Source organism: Onychostruthus taczanowskii, unplaced genomic scaffold, assembly GCF_017590055.1.
Source record: "Onychostruthus taczanowskii isolate IOZ18803 unplaced genomic scaffold, ASM1759005v1 scaffold126, whole genome shotgun sequence".
Classification (NCBI taxonomy): Eukaryota; Metazoa; Chordata; class Aves; order Passeriformes; family Passeridae; genus Onychostruthus; species Onychostruthus taczanowskii.
The window spans coordinates 574,172-598,433 of NW_024498418.1; the positions used below are offsets into that span (position 1 = coordinate 574,172).

General features: G+C 42.4%; 1 protein-coding gene across 1 annotated transcript in view; it reads right to left on the minus strand.

The window, feature by feature from the left end:
* RTEL1 (regulator of telomere elongation helicase 1) overlaps positions 1 to 20,330 on the minus strand; it is a 46,239-nt gene extending 25,909 nt beyond the window's left edge. The window contains exons 1-19 of the mRNA XM_041396208.1: positions 20,302 to 20,330; positions 19,245 to 19,365; positions 17,978 to 18,176; positions 17,505 to 17,598; positions 16,498 to 16,579; positions 15,847 to 15,907; positions 15,540 to 15,615; positions 15,288 to 15,372; positions 14,088 to 14,153; positions 12,495 to 12,648; positions 12,123 to 12,161; positions 11,409 to 11,487; positions 10,659 to 10,756; positions 9,563 to 9,618; positions 6,901 to 6,978; positions 5,985 to 6,066; positions 2,549 to 2,681; positions 2,114 to 2,227; positions 687 to 727 (exon numbers count right to left, since the gene is read on the minus strand). Coding sequence (XP_041252142.1) covers positions 687 to 727; positions 2,114 to 2,227; positions 2,549 to 2,681; positions 5,985 to 6,066; positions 6,901 to 6,978; positions 9,563 to 9,618; positions 10,659 to 10,756; positions 11,409 to 11,487; positions 12,123 to 12,161; positions 12,495 to 12,648; positions 14,088 to 14,153; positions 15,288 to 15,372; positions 15,540 to 15,615; positions 15,847 to 15,907; positions 16,498 to 16,579; positions 17,505 to 17,598; positions 17,978 to 18,176; positions 19,245 to 19,346 — 1,639 coding nt within the window. The 5' untranslated portion in view covers positions 19,347 to 19,365; positions 20,302 to 20,330. The remainder of the gene's footprint in view (positions 1 to 686; positions 728 to 2,113; positions 2,228 to 2,548; positions 2,682 to 5,984; positions 6,067 to 6,900; positions 6,979 to 9,562; positions 9,619 to 10,658; positions 10,757 to 11,408; positions 11,488 to 12,122; positions 12,162 to 12,494; positions 12,649 to 14,087; positions 14,154 to 15,287; positions 15,373 to 15,539; positions 15,616 to 15,846; positions 15,908 to 16,497; positions 16,580 to 17,504; positions 17,599 to 17,977; positions 18,177 to 19,244; positions 19,366 to 20,301) is intronic.
* Positions 20,331 to 24,262: the final 3,932 nt, after the last annotated feature.

Consider the following 24,262-nt stretch of genomic DNA (forward strand, 5'->3'; position numbering starts at 1 on the left):
CAAAATATTTTCTACTGTCGTGACATGAATGATTTTGTATTAGAAGTTGTTCCATTTCTTAAAATAATTAGATAATCTTGTCAAGGTGTAAGCTTTAACACAGAAGCAAAAGTAGCTTTCATTTCTCTTCCACATCCTTCAAGCATTTCTAGATTTAACAGATTCTTTTCAATTATGTTAGCCAAGCTACACAGATGATCTTCTTTTATTCTGTCCTTATGTGTTATGACTTTGTAATTCTATTATATTTATAAAACCTTACCAAACAAGAAATGCTGTCTTCAGGCAGGCTTGACACAGTTTAAAATATCACAAAAAATTGCACCGATTTCCTGTGATCCTCAATTGCTCTCTTCATCCTTGGCTGCATCATCTCTGGGTATTGATTTCCTAGTTTGAGCCACTTTCTGACAGTGTTTAGGAATCACATTTACACCCAAACACAAACTCCTGACAATAAAAATGAAGTCCAGACTTGGAAATATGAAGCCAGGGACTCAATGTTGTGTGCTATTGCAGCAGCCAGCTGCCTGGAGCAAGCAGAAACACAGAAAATCTGACAGCAGCGAGCTATGCACTACAATTCTTTACCTTCCTCTTACTGCATCTTCTTTAGCATTGCCCTTTCTAAATTTCCAAAAATCCTGGGCACGAACCCATTTCGGAAATCCACACACTTCACTTACCAATTGTTTTCCCCAGAGAAGATAAATAATCCTCTGAAAACCTACAAAGAAGAAAAATCAAATAACACCATTGCATTTCCTTTTCTATGCTTTTCATCCACACTGACTTCCTTTGACATTCATCTAAAATAACATTTCCAGACTGCCAGTTGCTCTCCCTCCTGTGGCAAGCACCAACACTAAGGGCAAGAAATAATAATACCTTGACTACATGTTATTAAAACTATGCAATATTCTTATTGATAGCCCTGAAGATGATCTAAGCTTCAATATTTCAAAATGCACAGGTAAAAATGGGCAGCCATGTGAGTAGCAACACACGTGAGAGTTCTGCCAGGAAGTCTGCCAAGCCTGCCTAACATTACAATGATTTAAAGTAATAATTTATGAATTAGGTGTGGTGTTGCTGCAGGGTTTGGTTACTATGGTTATTATTTAGTAAAAAATTTTACCTTTGGCTGAAAAAGTCCTGCTCTCCAATGAGCCATATTTATGTTCTTCCAGACCTGACTGAAAACTCCCCTGTTCTCTCATGCCTCTATGTTCCTTTTATTTTAGTGTCCTGTACTTTTTTGTACTGTTTTCCCAGAAAATTTATATATGCAGGGAAAAAACCTAACATATATACCTTTATAAGACATACAAATACCAGTATCAACACAGAGATGTTGTCAAAACAGAGTGAACACAATGAATTCTTTTCCTTCAAAAAGTCCCCATGTTCTAAAGCCCTGGAGGGGTGGAAACCCCAACCTTACTTCTTTAAAAGACAGCATCTTCAACAGAAATACACTGAAATGGCACACTAAAACTTCTGAAAATGAGAAATGCAGTCTGAGGGTTTTCCAGATTATGACTTCTCTGTAGAAATCCATTACAATTGCTGAGTGCCCTTCCAGTTCTATGGAACATTTGGCCTTTGCTGGCAGCAGAAGCACTGCCAACTCTGAACAACAGACAGAAAGAGACAAAGTGGTGGAAGACCAGATGAGTAAGAAAAATGATGATGAAAAGCTTGACAAATATTTTGACATGTTGTCCTTAAGAAGACAACCCAGAGGTGAAAGAGAGGCTGCGCATGGTGACAAGCTTGAAATGTAAAAATAGTTATTGCAAAGGCCAGTCATGTTTCAAGTCAATTAAGCCTTCAGCAAAAAAAAATTTGGATAGGGTTCAGTGCAGCTCCTGGGAGATGGTTGTGGGTGCAAGTCCCAGCTGAGGGTGGTCAGGGCCATCAAGGAGTATCAGTGCCTTGGTACCTGATCCCTTCCAGACCTTCAACAGGAGTGGTTAAAGGGTTGTTATTCAGCATTTATCCAAGAAAACCACTAGAGATCCCTTACTTAGCTAGCATACTCCTGTTAACAGAACCCCAAAACACTGGAACCCTAAACTTCAAAGCAGGATTCCAAATGGAAGTTCATTACCTTCTTTCATAGGTGGAAGTAAGCACAGTTCCATCAGGTCCCTTTGGAATGATCCCAACCCAGAGCTGGTGTTTATCAATTACATGAGGATTCTCCAGGCAAACAGGAAAAGGGCTGCAGAAAAAAAGAGAGAGAGGAAGATCCCAGTCATACTCCTTATGTGATTCCCTACCAGTTCCAGAATCACAGAATCATGGATTGGTTTGGTTGGAAGAAACCTTAAAGCTCATCTCATTCCACTCCCTGCCATGGGCAGGGACACCTTCCACTATCCCAGGCTGCTCCAAGCCCCATCCAGCTTGGCCTTGGACACTTCCAGGGATGGGGCAGCCACAGCTTCTCTGGGCAAACAGAACACTTTAAAATCCTGAGATAAAAACAGAGCAGACTGTGCATCTTTCAGGAATGGCAGTGTTCCCACATCCAGGTACTCACATCTGCATTTCCATTGTAAATGATGAGAGGGGGGAGAGGGTCCCACTGGTGAGGATGATTGTCCTGACTCCCTGTCGAACGAGCTCGTGCATGCTGTACCCAGGGCTGAAACACCAATAGCTTAAAGTCTTCCCTGCATTAAATAAAGAGAAAACATTAAGAAATCAAAGTGGAAAAACTAGACTATGATGACCAGCATACGGCACATTGCACCTGAACTTCTGAGAGTAAACCAGACAGCATCCAAACTTAATATTCCAGATGTATGGTATGTCCTGCTTTGGTTTTTCCCAGATTTAATGACTTTTAAATAAAACATCACTGCTTCCTCATAATCTAATAAGAAAGTATGTACAACCCTGCACTGGCTTGAAAAAAGAATTCCTTCTCTATGAGGATTTCCTATGTAACTATATAGGCTATAAATCTTTCACCTGAACTCCCCACTTTTGTCAGTCAACTCCCAAACGTTTCAATTTCTGCTCAAATCTTTTGTGGGATGTGGTGACATATATATATATATATATATGTATGTATATATATGTATATATATGTATATATATATGTATAAAAATATATACACACACACATATGTACTTTAGTGTGTGACTCTGAAAATATGTAAGTTCTCAACAGAAAGAATATTAAGAAAAATAAATAAATCACATCAGCAATTTCTTTTATGGCTCAGCTCAAGCTTGCTGAAAACTGCATCAGCTTGTCAGAGACACAGGCACAAGGGAATGAAAAAAATATCCATGTCAAGAACAAGAGCAGCCAAATGAAACATCAGCTTTTGTTTCTGTTTCTGATACTGCTTTTCATGATTAGTTTCAGTAATAAAAATAAATACCTCTTACCCAGGTATCGTGTGCATTTCTTTGAAATTTACACACGTCAATCAAAGCCTTAATTTCCAAAAGAAAAAGCTGTTGTTTTCAGGAAATCCCCATTAATACTTGCCCAGTGAGTCACTTACTGCTTAGAATTACAAGTGAACATTTAGCTAAAAGTTTTACCCTTCCATCTCACCTGGACAGACACATCCAGACAAAGCCTAAATTCTAGAAGACTCACATTCCAAAATTCAGCAAATTCCCTATCTTTCTAACTCACACTAACAACTGCTGCAAATTAGTTTGGACAAGCCAGTGAGTATCTACAGACAAGAACAAAGTGACTCAGCCAGGAACCCAAGAAATCCCAGCATGAAACCAAACTGGGCTGATATGGGATGGCCTGGAAAAGGACATCAGCCTCTTATGTCTGCTCCTCCAGTGCTCAGCTGCAAACACATTTCTGTAACCCAGCATGACAACTGCCAGGCACCAGTTCCCAGTTCCTGGACAAGTTGGGACTGCTGTACACTTTTAGCCTGATGTGCTGCAATTATGTCTTTAAGCTTAACAACAATAAATCCATTTTCAAGGTCCCATTCACCAGCAGGAAGTGTTGGGCGTTGAACAAAGCTGATCTCTGCAGCAGCTTTTTCCATTCCTGGTACAAGGACAGCTAATGCAAGGAGAAATGGCTTGCTAACAGTTTACAACATGATGATTTAGAGCAAACCATGAATGGGAGCATTTTAACTTAATGTTAAACTGCAACAGTCCAGTATTGTTGACATAAACAGCATCTGTTCCCAGATGACTCAGGCAGGAATCTCATCAGATACCCCAAAGCTTCTCCTCACCAACTACTTTGTAGAGAATGATGTTTGAGTGGATAATTTCCACAAAATCCTGGGAAATAGCTGTTCTTAAATGCTTGAATTATTTCTATACCATTTGCTATATCACTACAGGAAACCAGAGACTCCATCTAACATGCCTGGCCTCTGCTAGGCTTACATAAAGCACAAGTCTCAGCATTCTCAGGTGTGTTACACAGGTACTTACAAATACTATTCTTATTTGAAAAAAAAAAAATATCAGAATCCATCTACTGAATCACAGAATTCTCTCACTGCTTTGTATTTCTGTGTATAAATCCTCCAAACTGTGCAATTAACCTTAAAATGTTTGTATTAGCCTCTTCCTGCACACATCTTTAACCAAATCCACTCAGAATTATTCCTGTATCTTAAAACTCCAATTGAGGAATATCTCAAGAAAACTACTTTTGCAGATTACCAAACAGCACTAACTTAATGGAAACATTTAAGGGGACATTATGTGCAAACTCAGTAAATTCTTGGAAATTAATATTTTAAAAATGTTAGTTTTGTCCTTAAAATAAGGACTTCCATGAAACAGATAATTACACACTCATGAGCACTTAACTGAATAATTAAGTAGAGAGTTATGAGGCAAAGTATTTAGACGAATCCTTGAAGAGTGCTCTGTTAAGAAGGCTTAGGTAAAGGGATCTGCATCTGTCTTCTCTAATTGAAAATGCTTTGTTTTCAACTTAATTATTAAAAAAATTAATTAAAAAATCAGAAAAAAACGAATACTGCAGTCCAACAAAGCCAAGCTTGGTGCTGCTTTATAGGAGCATTAGGATAAGCCTTTGATTCAGAAGCCAAGTTTCTTTTCTTCTAAATATATGATTTTGAAGAGCAGTTATATTGAGGTAATTCCAGATACTATGATCTGCAGAGCATAAGGAACAAAACAGGTGGGAGGAGATTGACAAGGAGAGGGAGAAATCCCAGCTGAACTGGAAAGAATAGCTGAAGCTGAAACTATCAAGAACTGACAACACACCCCGAAAGTTGCTCAAAGTAGGAAGTTTCGCAAAGTAGGTGATCTCAAAAAGGTAAACATGCCCCAAGGCAAGGCATTCTGCCTAAGAATTCACAATGATCTGGACAAGCTCTCTGGCACGTGACATGAAACTTCCCTACAGAGCTCCAAAAATGAACCAACAAACTGTAACACCTCCACAATAGAAATCATTTCAACAGAGAATGGATTTAACTCTTCTACCACCTCTGACTAACATTTTTGCCATCATAACTGTACCTGAACCCCCTTCTTGCCAAAGGCAGTTACAGCCTTATTCAACACCAACTTTGTGTTTAATTCAACAGTTGTGCAGAGAAATCCAGCTGGTATGAGGAGAACAGAACCTGTCATGAACCTCAGTATCAACCTGAGGCTTGGAGGAGAGTTCCCCATTCTTGGCTGCTCTGAAGATTTTCTCTGCACCAGTACAAACAATTCCATGATGGAGATGATCTTCTTTCACCAGAATCATTGCCCTAAAAGAACTCCAGCAGTGCACAAAACACCAATGGTACAAGAAATTCATAGATTGAGATGGCACATGCCACCTCCCCTTCAGAAATAGCTATAAAAGTGAAAAGCTTGTCCCCAGCTCATTGTATCCACAATGGAGCTGCACTTGTTTTTTTGTATTTGAGTCAGAAATGAGCAGTTGAGGAGTTTTCAATGCAGCTTTTGCATGAACCTCCCCAAGAACAGTCGTGTACCTTGTTTTTTTGAAGATGATGAGTTCCAGAGATCTGTCCTTTGTTTCTTTTTCTGATTACCATTATCCACATGAATATGTACCTGAAGGAAAGTAACAAACGTTTCTAGCAATGGCTGCAGAAACAAACTTGAACTTCATCCCTCAAAAAAATCTGGCCTACATTAAGAGCAATTAATGCAATTAGTGCTACTTTTACAGTGTTACTAAGGTTATACAATTTCCTGTCTCTTTTCTATTTTGCTTCCAGTATTTCATAACTAAGGACCAAAAAAGTGCATCACCATCCAACCAGTCATTTTTGAGTCAGATGATGGGAGCAGCTTTTCATGGCCTGACCCAAGCAGAGACAGAGAACTCAATTATTTGGGTATTTCCACCAGCATCAACCACACAGATTAAACGTAGAATGTAGAACACTGTTGTGGTGGAAAGATTTGCCTCACTTGGCAACAAAAATAGTATAAAGTCTAAATGTGACATCTAGAAAAAGATCTCTTCCCAAAATTCATCATAACAACACATCCCATAAATTCCAAACTTTAAACAAATTAAAACAACTTTAGAGAGAAGGTTCAGTGGTTCTGCTGCATTTGCTTAGCACTGGGCTAAACTAAAAATACATTACTGAAAGAACACCTTGATTCTTGTTTAATATCCAATTTTAAAATTTTCTGAAATTTCCATTTTCTGCACTTTGATAATTTAATTTACAAATTAATTTTAAAATTGTGGTTGCGTTCAGAATCTAAATTAAATACCGTTCCTTTGGTGGTTTTTTTTGGGCTGTGTCCTCTTTTTTCTCCCTGTAATCAACATCATGTGTTGCACTATCCACATCCTTCCAAGTCTGAGCTACACGAAGCACAGACATTAAATGCTGTGAGGAAAAAGGCAGCACACAAAGCCTCCCATACCTTGTAATATTTAGATACTGCCTGACGTGGCAGGAACCCTGTTGTGACTCCTTCTGGGGGATCCATGCTGAACACTGTCTGCAAAATGGAGGGAAACAGAATCACAGAATTACTTAGGCTGGAAATTATCTCCAAGATGGTTGAGTCTAACCTGTGACTGATCCCCACCTTGTCACCAGCCCAGAGCACTGAGTGCCGCATCCAGGCATTCCTCCAACACCTCCAGGGATGGGAATCCCACCACCTCCCTGGGCAGCCCCTTCCAATGCCTGACAACCCTTTCCATGAAGAAATTCTTCATGATGTCCAGACTGAACTTCCCTGACACTGCATGAGGTCGTTTCCTCTTATCCTGTCCCTTGTTCCCTGGGAGCAGAGCCTGACCCCCACCTGGCTGCTCCCTCCTGTCAGGGAGTTGAGGGGTGAGAGGGTCCCCCCTGAGCCTCCTTTTCTCCAGGCTGAGCCCCCTCAGCCTCTCTGGTGCTCCAGCCCCTTCCCCAGCTCTGTTCCCTTCCCTGGACATGCTCCAGCCCCTCAATGTCCTTTTTGTCATGAGGGGCTCAGAACTGGACACAGGACTTAAGGTGAGACCGCACCATTGCCCAGCCCAGAGGGACAATGACCTCCCTGGTCCTGCTGGCCACATTATTTTTGATACATACATACACATGCATCCTTTTGGTAAAATCCCTAATGTGTCTTTGCACTGAGAAGTGTCTCCACATAAGTTACTGCTGCAATAACCTTAAATTTTTCTTCCTTACTCTTGTTATCAAATAAGACAGAACCTTGAATAAATGTGGTTCTTCCAGGCAATTCCTGCTACCCACATGGTGCTCTCGTTGTTCCAAAAACTGCAAGCCAGTATCTAAATATACTCAAATTATACAAATGATAATATCATTATTCACACTGTTCATGACTCTGACTGTGGATAAACAACCACCCTAAGGAGATCAGTCACAACCAAGCATAGAAGAGCTTTTTGAGGTCCTTCAGTTTAAAATTTCATCTGTGGTTCCTCAGCTAATAACACTCTGCTTAGAAAAATAATCAAGTTGTAATCATATCTAATTGTCCATATATTAAATTAGAAGCTTCTATGAGAGTTATGCTTTTCCCTCCTTTTCTGCATGTGATGTCTCATGACTACAGATGATGCTCTTTCAAACATAATGCATCCCAGTGCAACTTCAGTGAAAACAGCTGTGGTTCTCAAATATTTACAACTCTGTTAATTTTTCTAAACAAAATTTCTCCAGACATTGATAGGAATTACCCAAGCATGTAAGAGTATCAGCTAGTTACAAGATGTTCCCCAGCAATTAAAAAAAAAAAAAAGCACAATTCCTGGAAATATTTACTCCTGAAAAATAGCCAAAGATATGGTGTACAAAAGGCATTTTGGTAAGTGTTCTTTGAAAAAGAAGAAAAAAAATACTATTCATTAAAACAAGCTGGTGATAAATGAAGACTAAAGGCTCTTAAGAAGCAAACACTGTTTACCCAACAAAAACTCTGTCCATGTCCCACCTATCTCAAGATGGCAAACTTTCCCTGGCAGATCCTTTGCAGGCACCGTCCACGTGCATGTGCTCAGAGCAGAAAAGGGATCTGAGCTTTCTCCTCCAAAGACAAATCTCCTTTTATCTATCCACAGCCCAAAAGAGCACACACAATTATTTCCAGTCTTGGACAACAGCCTCCTGAGATCAGGGAACCTGGTTTCCACTTCTGAATTTTCTCATCTCTCAGCTTTGAAACCCTAAGGAACCAATTTAAGTTAGGCTCACCTGGCCTTCCCTCAGAACAGCAACATCTCCCAGTACAAACCATTTGGTACCAGTGTACATAAATCACTACTACTGTACTGGAACACACATGAAGGTTTTGTTTAACCACTGCTAGAAAAATGGAATCCTGTGTATGCCACTGTGATTGCACCCTCACAAACACCCATGCACCCAGAGTTCAGTGCTGCAAACCTGCCAGGACCATTCAAAACACACCCAGGTGACTTGTCTTATCATACACGTCTGCAAGGTTTGAATAAATTTTTCATTTTCAGTTTTAAACAGGGTGTTAATCTCTGGTGCCCTCTTGCACACATATATCAGACAGACCACTGGCCCACTGCACCTCTGAATTTTATGGGGCTTGGGATCTTCATAACCAAAGTTTTGGAAGTGCACAACAGGGAAATGACAACATTTTGTGGACACCCACAAGTGTCATGTCACCTTCAGTTCAGAAAATATTTTTCTTTTAGACATCTCATTAAATGAAAAAAATACTGTTAAATTATCTTTAGATTGCTCTTTTCCATAGCCTCTCTTGTTATTTCATGGGATGATCTCATATTCTCAAACACTGCTGCAAACAAGTTCAATGACCCAGCTCCACCTGGTGGACGCTAAGCTCAGGAAAAATTTAAATCCAGCTTCTCCAAAAAGAGAGACCAGAATTACAAAAGAACAACCTGGGTAAAAATCAGATTAATCCATTCCATCAGACAGCAGCTTTCTCCTCAAAAACTGCAAACTTGCACCATTGCACAAGTGTACATCCCAACAAGAATAAAACTGATCCAGTATCTTTCCACATCTTTTAAACCAACTCTTCTATCCTTCAGATATGTATAGAAGCAGCATTAAATATTTACCTGGATAATATCTGAGACCTTATGCAATCCAGATGTATTGACAAATATCCCAGTACCTGGAGAAAGCAACACAAGATTACTCTTAAAACACAAATATACATCCCTCTGGGTATAGCCACACCTTATCTGAACAGCTCAACACTCTGAATATGACTTGAAAATATTCTCTGAAACAAATAATTTACTTCAAGTTTTTCATCATTATTCAAGATGCAAAGAGAAATATAAAAATGGCATTCCATGTCTGACACACTGGGAAGCTGTCTCCCCAGAAAATTAAATACACTTCTTGAAGATCCTCTCCATCTTAAAAATGGGAAAGGAGCTAATTAAAGCAGCAATTAGAGGAGCAGTTAACATATGAAATACACTGATGGTGGGGATTTTGCAGCAGAAATTATCAACAGATGCACTTGTCAGGCCAGAATGCAAGTGGCCTAAAAGGAGAAAGGTGCTGGGCAAAGAAAAAAGGAAGGGTGGATGTGTTGTCCAAGGATGCCCTTGCAGAACTGACAGTCTGTATTCTACTCCCTTCAATGTTTTTTCTGAAGAGTCTGCTGGTAAGTGCTAAATCAGTTTCTTAACATATGTAGAAGTTGAAACATTTTATTTACAGAAGACCAAGAACAAGATGCTGACAGACATTAGAACAGAAGCTTGTTAAATCAAGGGAAAAAAAAAATGTTATATTATTCTCTACATTATTGTTTTTTAACTCCAGGACCAAGGAAGAACTCAAGACATGAAAAGTACCATCAGCAAAACGTCAGCAAGCTTCACACCACAATCCATGTGGTTTTGGAGAAAAACAGTGTCTGTGCAAAAGTCCTCTATGTGAATGGATGGACCCACACACAGGTACACACTCCTGTTTTGACATAAGGTGGTTCTCAACATTGGCTCAGTTACATGAACAGACATAAAATATGTTTCCCAGCAGAGGACCCTGCATGTCTTAATGAAAGGACACAAGTCTTTAAGGTCAGATTTTAGCCTATAGAGGCTTTCTCATTTGATTGTCTCCCTTAACAACACAAATTTCCAGTTTCTTACACTAAAGAGGAAAGTCTGAGTAAAAAAGTTAAAATGCACTTACGGCCTGAAAGAAACTGTAAAATCTGCTCCAGTGACTCCAAGAGGGAGCATTTGGTCTGCAGTGTTATTTGGGCCTCTGCAAACAGATCAAAGATGTAGCTGCAATTTACAAAGAAAAAGCAGAAATAGGTAAACACTCTAAATAAACAAATAGGCACAAATAATGTTACTCTTTCAGAACAACAATTTCACCATCATGTAGCAAAACATGTTTCTGTCTCCATGAGAATGAAAAATATCCAAGAATAAAATTAAGTACTTGCTTATAAAGACAGTGCACAATACTGCCATGGCAGACAGCACACAGACCATGTCATTCCCTTTTTCCATCATTCCTCTCCAACATACAATCCATTACTAATTTAGAAGCAGACTGGCATGCAATTTCCATGATTTTTTTTACCATTTACAACAGGGACCAGTTTAGAAATGGACTTCCAGAGCTCGGAGGTACCTCAGACACATCACTGCAGCACTGGTACCTCTGCTTAAATCATTACACAAAATTGAAAGAAGCACAGCTTCTTCCAGCTCAGAAAACACAAACAAAGGATTTTCCACTCTTAAAATACTAAAAAAGGGCATTCCTCCAAAAATAATGATTACTACGGATAGGGGATTTCAGGAAAACCAAAACCTTGCATAAATACTATTCCCAGAAACAAGAATAGAGCTATAACCCAAACAGCTGCCCCAGCTCCAATTCGCTGTTCTTTTTAACATTTAAACACATTAATGAGAAGAAAATTACCTTCCCTCTTTGGTGACTCCATTACCATTTGCTGGCAGCTCCACGGCATCAATAGCACTTTCAAGCTGAAGAAGAATTTCTTTAGGAAAATTAAGAGGAAAAAGTTAGGGTGCACAGAAAGTCATGTCTGGGACACATCTAAGTCACTTTTTCAAATGTACTTTATTACAAAGGCAGTTACAAAAGACAGCAGCCCAGCTGTTCTCTCAGCTCTGTAAACAAACCAAAATGATCAAAACAAATTTCCTGGCTACCACCTTTAAATATTCATATTCAACTCTAAGAACTTCCATGACCTCAATTCCTAATGAAGCTGAAGTCAGCAGCTAAATGTTAAACTCTTTACAGAGAGGGAAAGTTGTTCTTGGAAATGCTTTGTATACATGAGATATCTCATGCTCTTGATGTTAATTTTAGGTTTTGACAGCAGAATGATGCAATTGATGCAACTCCAGCACACTGACAAGATTAGAAAATATGGAAACTTCTAGCAACAAAGGAAAAGACCCATTAATCTGCCAAATCTCTCTTCTTGGGAAAAAACTAACTAAACATTCCAAAAAGTTCTTGGGAAAAGCCAGATGAAACTTAAGCGTCAATGAATGTCTCAGTTATAAGTAATGTATAGCAATGCTACATGAGCTTGATTTGTAATTGCTGACCTTTTCAAACTGTTTCAACAACAATTTTCAACACCACAAAAAATACACTTACTCTTGATCTTTGCTATATCTTCCAGTTCCATGTTCAGTCCTGTTGAAAAAAAGTGAAGACTTCAAAGAGGTTGTTTCACATCTATTTCACTCCCAGTTTCTTTATGCCTTTCCAGAAATCATGGCTATGAAGGTTAGAATTGTGTCCATGGAAAGGTATTTTTTGTGTTCCCCTCACTGTTCCATAGCCCCTCATGTCACACTGGTTTGAGCAAATCTTCCAGTGTCTGGCAACAATCACTAATTAACAACAATTTACCTACTAACAAGGGAGTAAATTTCCCAGAAACTTTTCCTAAAAGTTATTTTCCAGTTCTTGGTAGTGGCACTTTTATAATTCCGGAGAGACAGTGATGTGTCACTGTCAACACACCTGAACTGGCCAACTCCATGTTGAATTCAGCATTGATTTCATTCTGTTGAACCACTTTGGCTTGCTCCTCCAGGACAATATTTATTGCATCCATTGCTGAAGCCAGATCGTAGGGAGTCAAGTCAAAAGAAGAGGACTCCTCACACAATTTTTCCTACAATAGAAGGAATGGAAGAATTATTCTGACCACTCTGTGTGCTGTTTATTCGGGCAGTTTCAGACATGATGAAATCCAGACAACCAGGCTTGATTTTATTTTTGGTCTCCAGCTCAGGCCAGAAAATATTTTATAAACACCTGAAGACTTTGACTGTTAAAAAACATAATTCTTTCTGAAATGTAGAACAGATTTTGCCTCTTCCACATTATCAACATTCTAGAGAGTACAGACAGTAATTGCCTGATGTTCAAGAAGGAAATTCTTTCACTTACACAATTGGCTTGTTCTTCAAAAAAACTATTTCTCTACTTTCTGTTTTAAAAGTAGTAATGGCTTAAACACTCAGGATTAGTAAGTTTGACAAAACTTTCTCTGACTTTGAAAATTAAACCACATATTGCTTTGCAAGAAATTTTCATTCACAAAAAGATTCATTTTCCCTGATGATAAAATATAAGGCCTAACCTACACAAATATTTTACTGTAATAGCTATGAAGAAATAAGTTATAAAGAAAACAAGTGCTGAGCAAGCTGCATGTGTAAGCAATCTAATCAGAAAAAAATTTAAGTTTATTTCAGGGTAATCACTAAATTTCCACATATTAATCTGGAAGAGACAGCACCATCAGATAACTATTGCAAAAGGAGAAGCTGTTCTGGCTAATTTCTGCATGCAGGCATCAATTAATACTTGCACACTACAAAGCGAAAAATAAATCCAAGCCCCAAACAAGCGTGACAGAATTTCCACACATTTTTTCAGCAGAAAGATGTTCTGATGAAAGGAGCAAACCCTGGAGGCAGCAAGGCAAGGTTCTCCAGTGAAGCAGAGCAGAACCGGGTGGCTGTTTACTGAAAGGACACCAGGCACTCAGACAACAAACCACAGCTGTTCAGCAGAAATCCCACTGGGAGACTGTGGCTTCATGTGGCACAGAAAGGGACATATTTCAAATGTTCCTTTGCATTTCATCATTCAGGAAAAGAGCTGCAGTTTCAAGCCAGCTAAAAGGAAGACCTCCTAAGGCAGCATTATTTATTTTTTTCTGTTTTCCTCTATGAGTGAGGACTTGGAAATATTACAAGAGTTCCTGTTTGCCATCTACTGCACTTGGCAGAGCTGATGCAGCTGAGCTTCAAGAGTGGGTCTTCCATGATTTCTTACACAGTGTTTTCTTAGAAGTCTCCAAGAAAAGAAGCACCTCATAAATCTGGAAATGTACCCTTTAGAAAGAAACCATCACCCCCTTTAAAAAAAAAAAAAAAGTCAGCAGTGTTAAAGGACTGTCACTGTCACAGAAACAAGAAATGTTCATGAAAATGAATATTAGCAACATACATCTGAGTACAGATTTTACAGGCTGTAATAGGATGGGGTCTGTTTTACTCTTTGGGTGAAGATTGAAAATGGTAACAGACCAAAACAACTCACCACATTGTGAGCTTCATCGAGTATCACCACAGTCCCCTTCAGGTCCAAGTTGTGGGATTTCCTGCTCTGAAGACAAAATCAGAACAAGGACATGGACAAAAAGGCCACTGAAAAATATGGATTTGATTGGCTGAGAAAGTGGATGATGAGATACTTTTGGGTTTTCATGTATTTTGAAGTTGGGTTGGTTTTTTCCTTTGCAAAACCAGCAAGAAATGGCTGTGGCTGCCTGCTACAGAAACCACAGAAACAATTTCTCTGGAAATGAAGGTGCTAAAATGTATCATGTAAATGTTTACAGAGGTTACAGTTTGTAATAAAAAAACCAAAGCCCAGGTGTGCCATATTGGGATTAGTTTAACTAATTTAAGAAAGTTTATCTATTAATGTGAGTCACTTGGAGTCATTTTTGGCAATAGAGATCTGGGAGAAGTGGGGTGTGAAGCAGAGGATTTGCCTCATATTTCCAATTTGATGCTTGTGTTGCCTTTGCAAGGGGATATTCTGGACACACCCCCTCCAGTACCACATCACTTCATTTCACAATGCTTCTCTGCTTACTGGACTTAAGGGATCTTTTAAATTTATTTTTTAATTTATTAAACTTTCAGTTTTCCTGCAGCAGTGGGGTGCGATCTGGCTTTTACTATAATTCATTAATTACTCCAAGTTGCATGAAGTTGTCAGCACATTTGTTTCCTCAACAGAGTTTTCAAAGGTTTCACTTCCTATCCATAAAATACAAACAGCTTATTGCAACTGTTTGTACACAAAACCAGAAATTATTTCCAAGAGATATGTCCAGTTTCTACTGAAAGCTTCCTTATTATGAAAATCATGCAACAGCTGCAGAAACAAAAACACCTCAGACTGCATGCAAAAATACTGCACAGTGTGTGACTGAAGATTTGTGTCCAGGAGGTGAAAATCACCTAAAAATGGCACTACATTCTGCAAAGCTAATTCTACAAATATAGAAAAATCTCGAACTTTTTTTTTTTTTTATCATGGGAAATCATTTACAGAGAAAACCTCCAAATGACATCCTTTATGGTCCTGAACTGAACTGGGGTTTGGTCAGTTCTGAATCATACATAATGCATTCACTTGCCAGGCATCACTCTTCAGTCTTTATCCACTAAAAGACAACATAAAACAAACAGAAGAACAACTGTATTTAAAAGCAAAGTTATATGTTACCTTTGAGTCTAGTAAATAGTTGTAAGGCATAAAAATAATGTCTGCTTGTTGCTTCAGGCTTCGAGAGAGATAATAAGGACAAGATCTGTTAAAAAAAAAAACAAAACTACAGTATAATGCTTGCAGAAATATTAAAAGGGCATTCAACATTGATGCACTCTGATACACAAATAGATTAATAAAAGTGAACAGAGAAACAAATCCCATTATTTTCACAAGTCAGGGGGAGGAAGGTCAGAGGGGATCACTCACCTGTGCTTGTTTCCATTTTTAACCAAGTCTTCAATATCCATGATTGACTCAATGAGTTCTTTCTCTGTACTCTTTTCTGTAAAAGATGACATTAAAACCACCAGCTTAGGTGAAGGCATCACACAAAGATTTGTTGTTGCCCTGATCAAACTCATCCACTAATATCTCATTCTTGAAACACAGTAACAGAGAAAAACACAGGTGGATTTTGCCAACTCTTCCAAGCCTCTCCACCTGCCTAGCAAATCCCTCCCTCTTCAAAACCAGGGCTTTGCTTCCAGGGGAAGTGAGAGTGAGCCACACTCACCTTCCACATTGTTGTAGAAATGACAAGCACGAGCCATCACTTTCATTCTGCACATGTAGATCTGTAAAACAAAGCCTATTTCAGCCCAGAGTAGCACAGCTTGTCAGGCCCTGAAAGCAGGTTAAGGAGTGAAATCAGCTCTAACACCAGCTAATGAATAAATGCTAATCACAGTTCTTCAGCTTTAAAACCACATGCCCTGCTCACCTTGCAAGTTAGTCTCTTTTTTTTGCAGCACAGAACACTCACATGCTCAGAGAAAAATGTGTTATGTTTTACCATTAATGCTTTTCAAAACAGTAATCTTTGATATTGTAAAAATAACAGCTAAATCAATAACTGAAGCAATGTTTTGAAATTATTATTGTCCTTGACAAACACATAAATAGCAGATCAGAAACTACAAATTATTAACTGTCATGTTCTACACAGTGACATCTTTCTCTGGATAGAAAATGTCACCAGAGACTCAGAATTACATTTTGCACTCACAAAACTAGAAACTAAACATTCCTAAAAACACATTTACAACTACTGTGTTTCCCTGCAGCCTCTTGTAGTTAAACAGTGTCAGAGTGAAGAATGACACAGAAATGACACAAAAACCTCCATGTTCTTTTCCTGAGCATCCTCTCCAGGCTGTGATCTCACCTGCATGTGGTTGCTCTCCTGTCGCTTCACTTCAGGATTGATGCAGAGCTGCTCCCTGGACCCCAGCACACACACCTTTGGCCTGGATACACAAAACTCACATTAAAAATAAGGCAAGAAAGAACAGAGTTGTACATGCTTTGATCAATATCTTAAAAGTGAAAGATTCAGGAGAAACAGATGAGCCCAAAGCAAGGGTCAGAGCCAGAACAAGTCAATTAGTCTGTCTGTGACTGCTGTGTGTTACTGGACTGTGAGGCACTGCATCTCTGCTGGCAGCAGTGGCTGTTAATAAGCAGCAGCAGCTCACAGCAAGAAGTCACAAGCAGCAATTTACACCATCCAACACAAAATCTGGGTTCTGTTATGACAGCTCAGCCAGGCAGCTAGGGCCTGTCATCCATTACAATATTCTCCCAGCTGGTTGTGATGTTCAGAGCAAGGTTAGGACAGAACTGGTTCACTACAAACATTCACCATGGTTTGGGCTTTTTTGCTTATTACTAGGTTGTATCTTTCCAAGAACTACATAAACAATTGACTATGCCTGTCCAAAGATCTCAGCCACACACTGGCATGTGAACAGCTGAAAACTGTGACAGGAAAACTGTCACTGGTATAACAGAACCACAAAGTTCTTCATAGATTTACATCAGCCTAAGGAGTTCAACATGGTAATGGCTTCCCACTGCTTTAAAAATGCCCCCAGAAAAGTATAGAGAGGGAAAATTAAAAAAGGTAATTTTACTAGTTAATGTGTCAAGTAAAAAACCAAAGCCAGACTAAATTCAGAAAATTCTAACACTGAAGGAGAGAAGCTGTGAAGTATTAAAATAAACCAAATCCATCAACAAAGACAACCAGGTTCTAAACGTGCACATTAAAGGAACTATATTTCTCTGAATATCATCTTTTATGCATTCATCCACAGAACTTCAAACAATAACTACACCAGAGGGGTTTCTCTACCTTTTCTTTGAATAAGGACTACCCTAAATCATACTCACCTGTACACTGTGTTCTTTAGCTCATTAATGACCTGTGTAAGCTGGGAGTGAGTCCTGGAGGCATAAATTATTTTTGGAATGTCAGTGTAATAAGCTGCCAAATAGAAGAGAGAAAAAAAAAAAAGCAGAATGACATTATAAGCATAGAAAGGAGAAGTAGGGATATTCTTAGCTCCTTCCCCAGCTGGTACTATGGTAACAGTTTGCCTTGTAGAGACAGCAGGAAATGCTGTCATCTAACTATTCACATACATAAAATGAGCTAAATGAGCTTCTAAGAAACTAAAGAATTAAATGAGCTCCAAGAAAAATTCAAACTACATAAAACACCTTGAAAATGCACAAAATGGTGAAACTGTGCTCCAGCTGCTCAACAACAGCTCTGTAACTTGTATAATTGTATATTTATTATAAAAGCCAGATAAAAGCACGTGTTGACTACCATCCCTGAGCGCAGAGGAGGTGGTACTCACTTGGGACATCTCCATCTGTGGCAGCAGTGCCCCAGGAGGACACAGGTCTGTCAGGGAAGAGCTCCACGCCGTTCATGCGCTGCGCGATTTTCCGGGCCGAGATGGTGTCCTTGAAGTGCTCCCGCCAGGCCAGGGTGGAACACAGCAGGCACAGGGTCTTCCCTGTGCCTGTGGGGCTCTCCAAAATGCCATTTACCTTCTTTGGTGGAGAGAAATAAAAGAGGGATTTAAGGGTTCAGAAGGACAGGTCTTGGTGCAGCACTGCGTTCTCTGCCAAGGAGCAAAGAGCAGCTGGCAGCCCCCCCAAGGAACACCCACACTCGAGGTCTAATCAACCTGTAGAACCCTCTAATTATCTTAATGAGGTTCAATCAGAAACCCAGAGCCAGCCATCAGATTTATTTAGCACAGGAATTCAAGTCTCCACTTTTAGAGCCATTGAAGTGTGTCACATTACAGCATAAAATTACTGTGAAAAAAAAACATTTTATTAACTTTAATTCAGTAAAATTATCCTCTCACACAGCAAATGGAAGAGTATACAAATAGTCCAAATATTAACAAGACAAGATCAAATCCCTCCCAGGAGGAAAGGCTGAGACAATTGGGATTGTTCAGCCTGGAGAACAGAAAACTCCAAGGTGACCTAACTGGGATGGGACCTTGCAGTTTCTGAAGGGGGCTACAAGAAACATGGAAAGGGACTTTTTGCAAGGACCTGTAGTAACAGGACGAGGAAGAATGGATTCCTACTGAGAGAGATTACGTTCATATTGGAGAATAAGAAGAAATTGTTCCCTGTAAGGTGGAGAGGCCCTGGCACAGCGTGCCCAGAAAAGCTGCTCCATCCCTGGAAGTGTCCAAGGCCAGGCTGGATGTGGTTTGGAGCAGCCTGGAATAGTGGAAGGTGTCCCTGCCCATGGGAGGAGGGTGGAACAAGGTGAATTTTAATGTCCCTTCCAACCCAAACCATTCATGACTCTGTAATCAGACCCAGCCAGCCAAGGACACACTGCATGAACGCAAGCAGCCTTTCTTTCTTTTCCCAATTTAAGCAGAAACAGCCCATCTATATTTCTACTGACTGCCACCTGCCAGCCACGATTTTCATTACCACAGAGTAAAATAAAAATACAAGTAAAAGGTCAGAGAAGACTTGGAAAGGCAGCATACAAAGCACATAAAGAAAACTTGAATTGTGACAACCTCTCCTTAGAGCAACCATTTAGTACAGTTAGCAATGACACACAGTTGGACACTCACTCACCTTTTGCAGGCATTCCAGCACCTTGGCCATGTAGGCTTCCTGGCACGGGTAGGGCTGGAAGGGGAAATCCACTGTGATCCCATTCAGAGTGAGCCTGGGCATGGTTCCTCCCCTGAGGTGCCTGCAAGGAAGGGCAGACCGTGCTGACCCTGCTGTGGTGATGATATCGTGCCAAGATAGGGCTGAAAGAGACCTGGAAGTCCTCCTCATTCAACCCCTGCCGTGGGCAGCGACACCTTCCACTGTCCCAGGCTGCTCCCAGCCCCATCCACCCCGGCCCTGGACACTTCCAGGGATGGGGCAGCCACAGCTTCCCTGGGCACCCTGGCCAGCACTGTCACCACCCTCAGAGGGGAGAATTTCTTCCCAATATCCACCTGCCCCTGCCCTCAGTCAGGCTGCAGCCGTTCCCCTCGCTCTGCCATGCCAGGCCCGTGTGAACCGGCTCCCTGCACCTTTCCTGTCGGCCCTCCAGGCCCTGGAAGGAGCAATGGGCTCACACGGCTCCGGGGCGCTGCCAGCGGCTCCGCAGGAGGCTCACGGGCACTCGGGACCCGGCCCCGCACTCCCGGGCTGCACCGCCCGCTCCGGCCCGCGGTCCCAGATCCCTGTGCTCCAGGGCCCCCATGTCCCCGTGTTCCCATGTCCCCTTATTGCTGTGTTCCCGTGTCCCCGTGTTCCCATGTCCCCTTATTGCTGTGTCCCCGTGTCCCCTCAGCCCGGCGGTCCCGGCAGTCCCAGATCCCTGTGCCCCAGGGTTCCCATGTCCCTGTGTCCCCGTATTGCTGTGTCCCCGTGTCTCCACATTGCTGTGATCCCGTGTCCCCTCAGCCCCGCAGTCCCAGTTCTCTGCGCTCCAGGGTTCCCATGTCCCTGCGTCCCCGTATTGCTGTGTCCCCGTGTCACCATGTTCCCGCGTCCCCTCAGCCCCGCGGTCCCGGCGGTCCCAGATCCCTGTGCCCCGGGGTTCCCGTGTCCCCGTGTCGCTGCGACCCCCGTGTCTCGGTGCCCCGGGGTTCCCGTGTCCCCGTGTCTCGGTGCCCCGGCGCTCCCTCACCTCCGGCTGCTCCGTTCGGAATCCCCGCGCCGCTGTCACGTGTCACACCCAGCCGTTCGGCGCGTCACTTCCTGCGCGCGCTCTCGCGAGAGCGGCGGCGTTGCCCCGGTAACAGGCGGGGAAGGAGGCGGCCATGGCGGGCCCGGCCCGGGGTGTCGAGGGGCGAGCGGGGCTGGTGGCGGCTCATGAGGAGCCCCGGGCAGGAGCGGCGCAAGCCCGGTGCGGTTTGAGCGCTGCCAGGTGTGAGGGAAGGCGGTTCCTCTCCCCAGCCAGGCCCTGTGGTTCAGCCGGATGGTTCCGCAGCCGCTTCCCACGGGGCGGAGGCCGAGCCTCGGCCCCGGAGAGGCGGAGTGTCGGCTGTTCGCTCGCGAAAAGCTGCATTCCCAAAGCTCCCAGCCCTGTGGGGCCCCCGGGAGTGGCGTTTGTCCCCTTGTGAGCGGCTCAGGAGGTGCGGCAAGCGGTGCCCTTGGGCAGAGTTGGGGCTCTGCTCCCCTTGGGCGGTGCTGCGCCCGGGAGAGACGGAACACGGCGGGATTCTTTGTGAAACCCTCGGCGTTTGAGGTGGGAGGGTTCTGTGGCTTTGTGCTGAGCCTCTGCGGTAGGAACTTAATGAATTCTGACGGGTCTCTTTTGTTAGGGGTGATGTGCCGCGCCTTTGTTCCTCGCTTTTCTGCAGCACGGTGCTCCCACCCTTCAGCCCCCTGCCAGTGCATCCAGGCACATCCAGGACAGGCTTTGGCATTCCAGGTGCTCAGGCCGTGTGACTGTGGTGAACTGCTCTGGATTGATGGATTGCCCAGTTTGTAAGAATCTAGTTTTAATAAATGCATAGGCATGGCTTACTTGTATCCCCAGATTTTGTAAAACTGCGTTTCATGCAGCTAGATGAGAGAGAGGGCAGGATGAAGATACTTTGTACTCATCTCTGTGGTTTATTGCTGTGTCTCATGCTGTCACTGCATAGATGTAGAACAGGATGTGGCTTCTTTCATTGTAGCCTTAAAATGCTTTACTCCTGGCCAGCTGCACAGCTTGTTTGTGTGCAGAACAGTGCTGATGTTAAAAGGAGCAAAGCTTAAACTATGTAAGTTAAGCATTGTGTGGTCTGTTCTGTTCCCAAACTCGTGGTACCTCCTGTGTCCTGGTGTCAGGGGAGCTCATGGGTGGTGCTGTTTTAATGGCCAGCCTTTAAATTCCTTGATCTGAACTTCCCTGGATCATAAACTGTCTTTAATTGCAGGGAATGAGCTGGAGAACAGAGTTGTTCCTGTGGAACCTTGTGTGCTCCACACAAAATTTAACAGCTGGTTTTGCTCATGTTTCTGCCTGTGAACTGTTTACTTTGATACCAGTCATGTGTGATGATGCTGCAAAAGAAATTGGTTTGTAAAGACTGTGAAATGAGACTGTGGGATAACTTCAGGGGAGAAAAAATAAATTTAAAACTCCTCATAAATGCGTGGAATACTCCGTTGTTGTTATTTCCTGTAAATACATCTTTCCCACACGGAAGAACGAGATCAGTAGTGTATCAAAGGAGATTATTTTGCCTTGTTTCCGTGCAGTGATGGAAGCAGTGTCACCTGCTGGGAGGTGGCCAGCCCAGCAGGAGTGGCTGTGAGTCAGCAGGTCCTGTCCAGCAGCAGCTGTGAGTCAGCACCCACAGCTCCTGCAGGCTGCAGCTCCTGCAGGCTGCAGCTCCTGCACCAGTGACCTCACCTGAGCAGGGCTGCAGGCTGCCTCCAGCCCTGCTGCTGGCCTTCTAAACACAACAGAGGAAATGCCTTGTGAGCTTGGAGAGAAAAATGCATCCCTTCTTGTGGAGGTTTAGTGAAGCTGCAGTGTCTGTTGGGATAAATGATAAATGAAGGTGCTGGTCTCACACTGGATTTCATATTGGTGTTTGTCTGCCTAGGGTAGACCCTGAGTTCTTATAAAGCCAGAGTTTGGAGAGGGGGGAGAGACTTCAAAACTGTCTGAGCAGCACAGAGAGCTGTGTGACAGCCCAGCCAGGAGGAACCTGCCCATCTCCACTTCTCACTCATTCCTGGATTTTAGGATCTTGGATAAAGTATTTTTCATTTTCAAGAAAAAGAAAAACCATGTACAAAATAAAAACCTTGTGGAAGGTGGTCCTCAATCTCTGTGGGGAAGTGGCTGACCCACACCAGCAAGGGGAACACTGGTGCTGTGCAGGGGTGCAAAGTGAATCATGGCCATGTTTGTTCAGAGGCTGCCCAGGCAGGATCTCTCTTTCCAGATGAGATCCAGATGCTGCCAGAGGAGCAGGAACCTTCAGGAATGGAACAAAAGAGCCACGAGGGCCATCTGTGAAAGTCCTGTGGTTGGTATGAAGGTTATTGACCTCTTTTGAGATACAGGAGGATTGCCATTTGTTGTCTTTCTTAATCTTTTGTTTGCCCACCAAATTATGGATTTCTTCTAATCCTGATAGTCCAGAGCTTTCAGTCCACTTACTGTTGGGAAATAACAACACAGCTTTCCACCTTGACCCTCCAAATCATTTGCTCCCTGTTTCTCTCACAGTGTATTCCAGTGGGACACATGGCCATGGCACCTTTAAATCATTCTACAGCCTCTCCTCAAAGAAATAAAATGTGTGCTGGATTGATGCCAAAAGATCCAGAATGTTCTAAGGGGTAGCCAGACCCTCTTGGGACTGCTGGGAATATCAAAGCCAGAGTTCATGCTGAACAGAAGGGGGAAATCACTCCAGCAGTCGGGTGCCTGGGATGGCTGCCTGCCTCTGATCATGGCAAAGGTGTTTTTGAAACACAAGATAACCTGTCAAGTCCTGGAGATTCAATCCAAGGAGAAAGTAGAGAGAGTTGGAACTACAAAACAAGGCTTGGACAGAACAGGGAGCAGTTAAAGGTCATAAAAACTTGCAAACACATTTTGAAAATGTGTGGATAGTGTTCATTTTATTCTGAGTTAGACATTTTCTCTATTTTTCTTTTCTTCTGTGACAGTGCTACGACACTGGGAGATTGGGGAAAAACTAGGAAAGTAGCAAAATCTCCAGTCTTTCTAACTGAATTTACTGTGGCTTCTACCCCTGAGCAAGCCAGAGCACTGGCAAGTATTCCAACAACCTGTGGTTCTCTGCAGCAGCTGGAATTGTTTGGGAGTGTCTGCATTGCAGCGTGCCAGGAGATGTGTGGGTTTGGGAGGATTCCTTGCTCCCAAGTGTGTGTGTGGTGCTCTAAAAGCACAGAAGCATTGGCCCCTGGCAATAGCCAAAAATGGAAATGATCAAAATTGTAGAAAACAGACAGAAAATTATAAGAAAAGAGGTCCTGATGCCTAGGGTGGAGGAGAAACCCAGAGAATTCTCACTAAAATTGAAAGGCTCCATTCTGCTCTTTCTCCTCTACTTTTACGGCAGTTTCCTCCCCAAACTGCAGCTCCTTTAGTGCCTCAGTGCTGGTGCAAAAAAAAAGAACTAATCCCATGCCTTAAAAACCTGCTGGGATCCCTCCTCCCTTTGCTGTTTGCCTAAAGCTGCTGCAAGGTTTGGGGTTTGGGTTTCACATCTCAGCCCAGTCCAGCCTGGCCTTGCAGGTGAGGCTGCCTTGGAATGGCTGGTTAAAAAAAAAAAAAAAGAAGAAAATTAAAAAAAAATAAAATAAAAAGAAAAAAAATCAATTATTTTGCTTAATTCTCCTTTTAGTAAGGGCAAAATCAGTTTAGCCCATCTCGAGCAGACAAGAAAGGGAGGAAGAGGAGGAAAAAAATCCTCTTCTGCCAGCGCCCGGCTGGGTGTGTCTCACCCCCCCGCCGTGGGGCTGTGTTCCTGGCAGGCAGGCTTGCCTGGGAGGGATCTGCCGTCAAAGCCACCCAGGAAAGGAGGCCTGATACGCTCATTAATATTCTGAACTAGTGACCCTTCCTTTTCTTTCCACCCCTCGCCTTTCTCTGGGCGCTCCAGCCTCTCCCC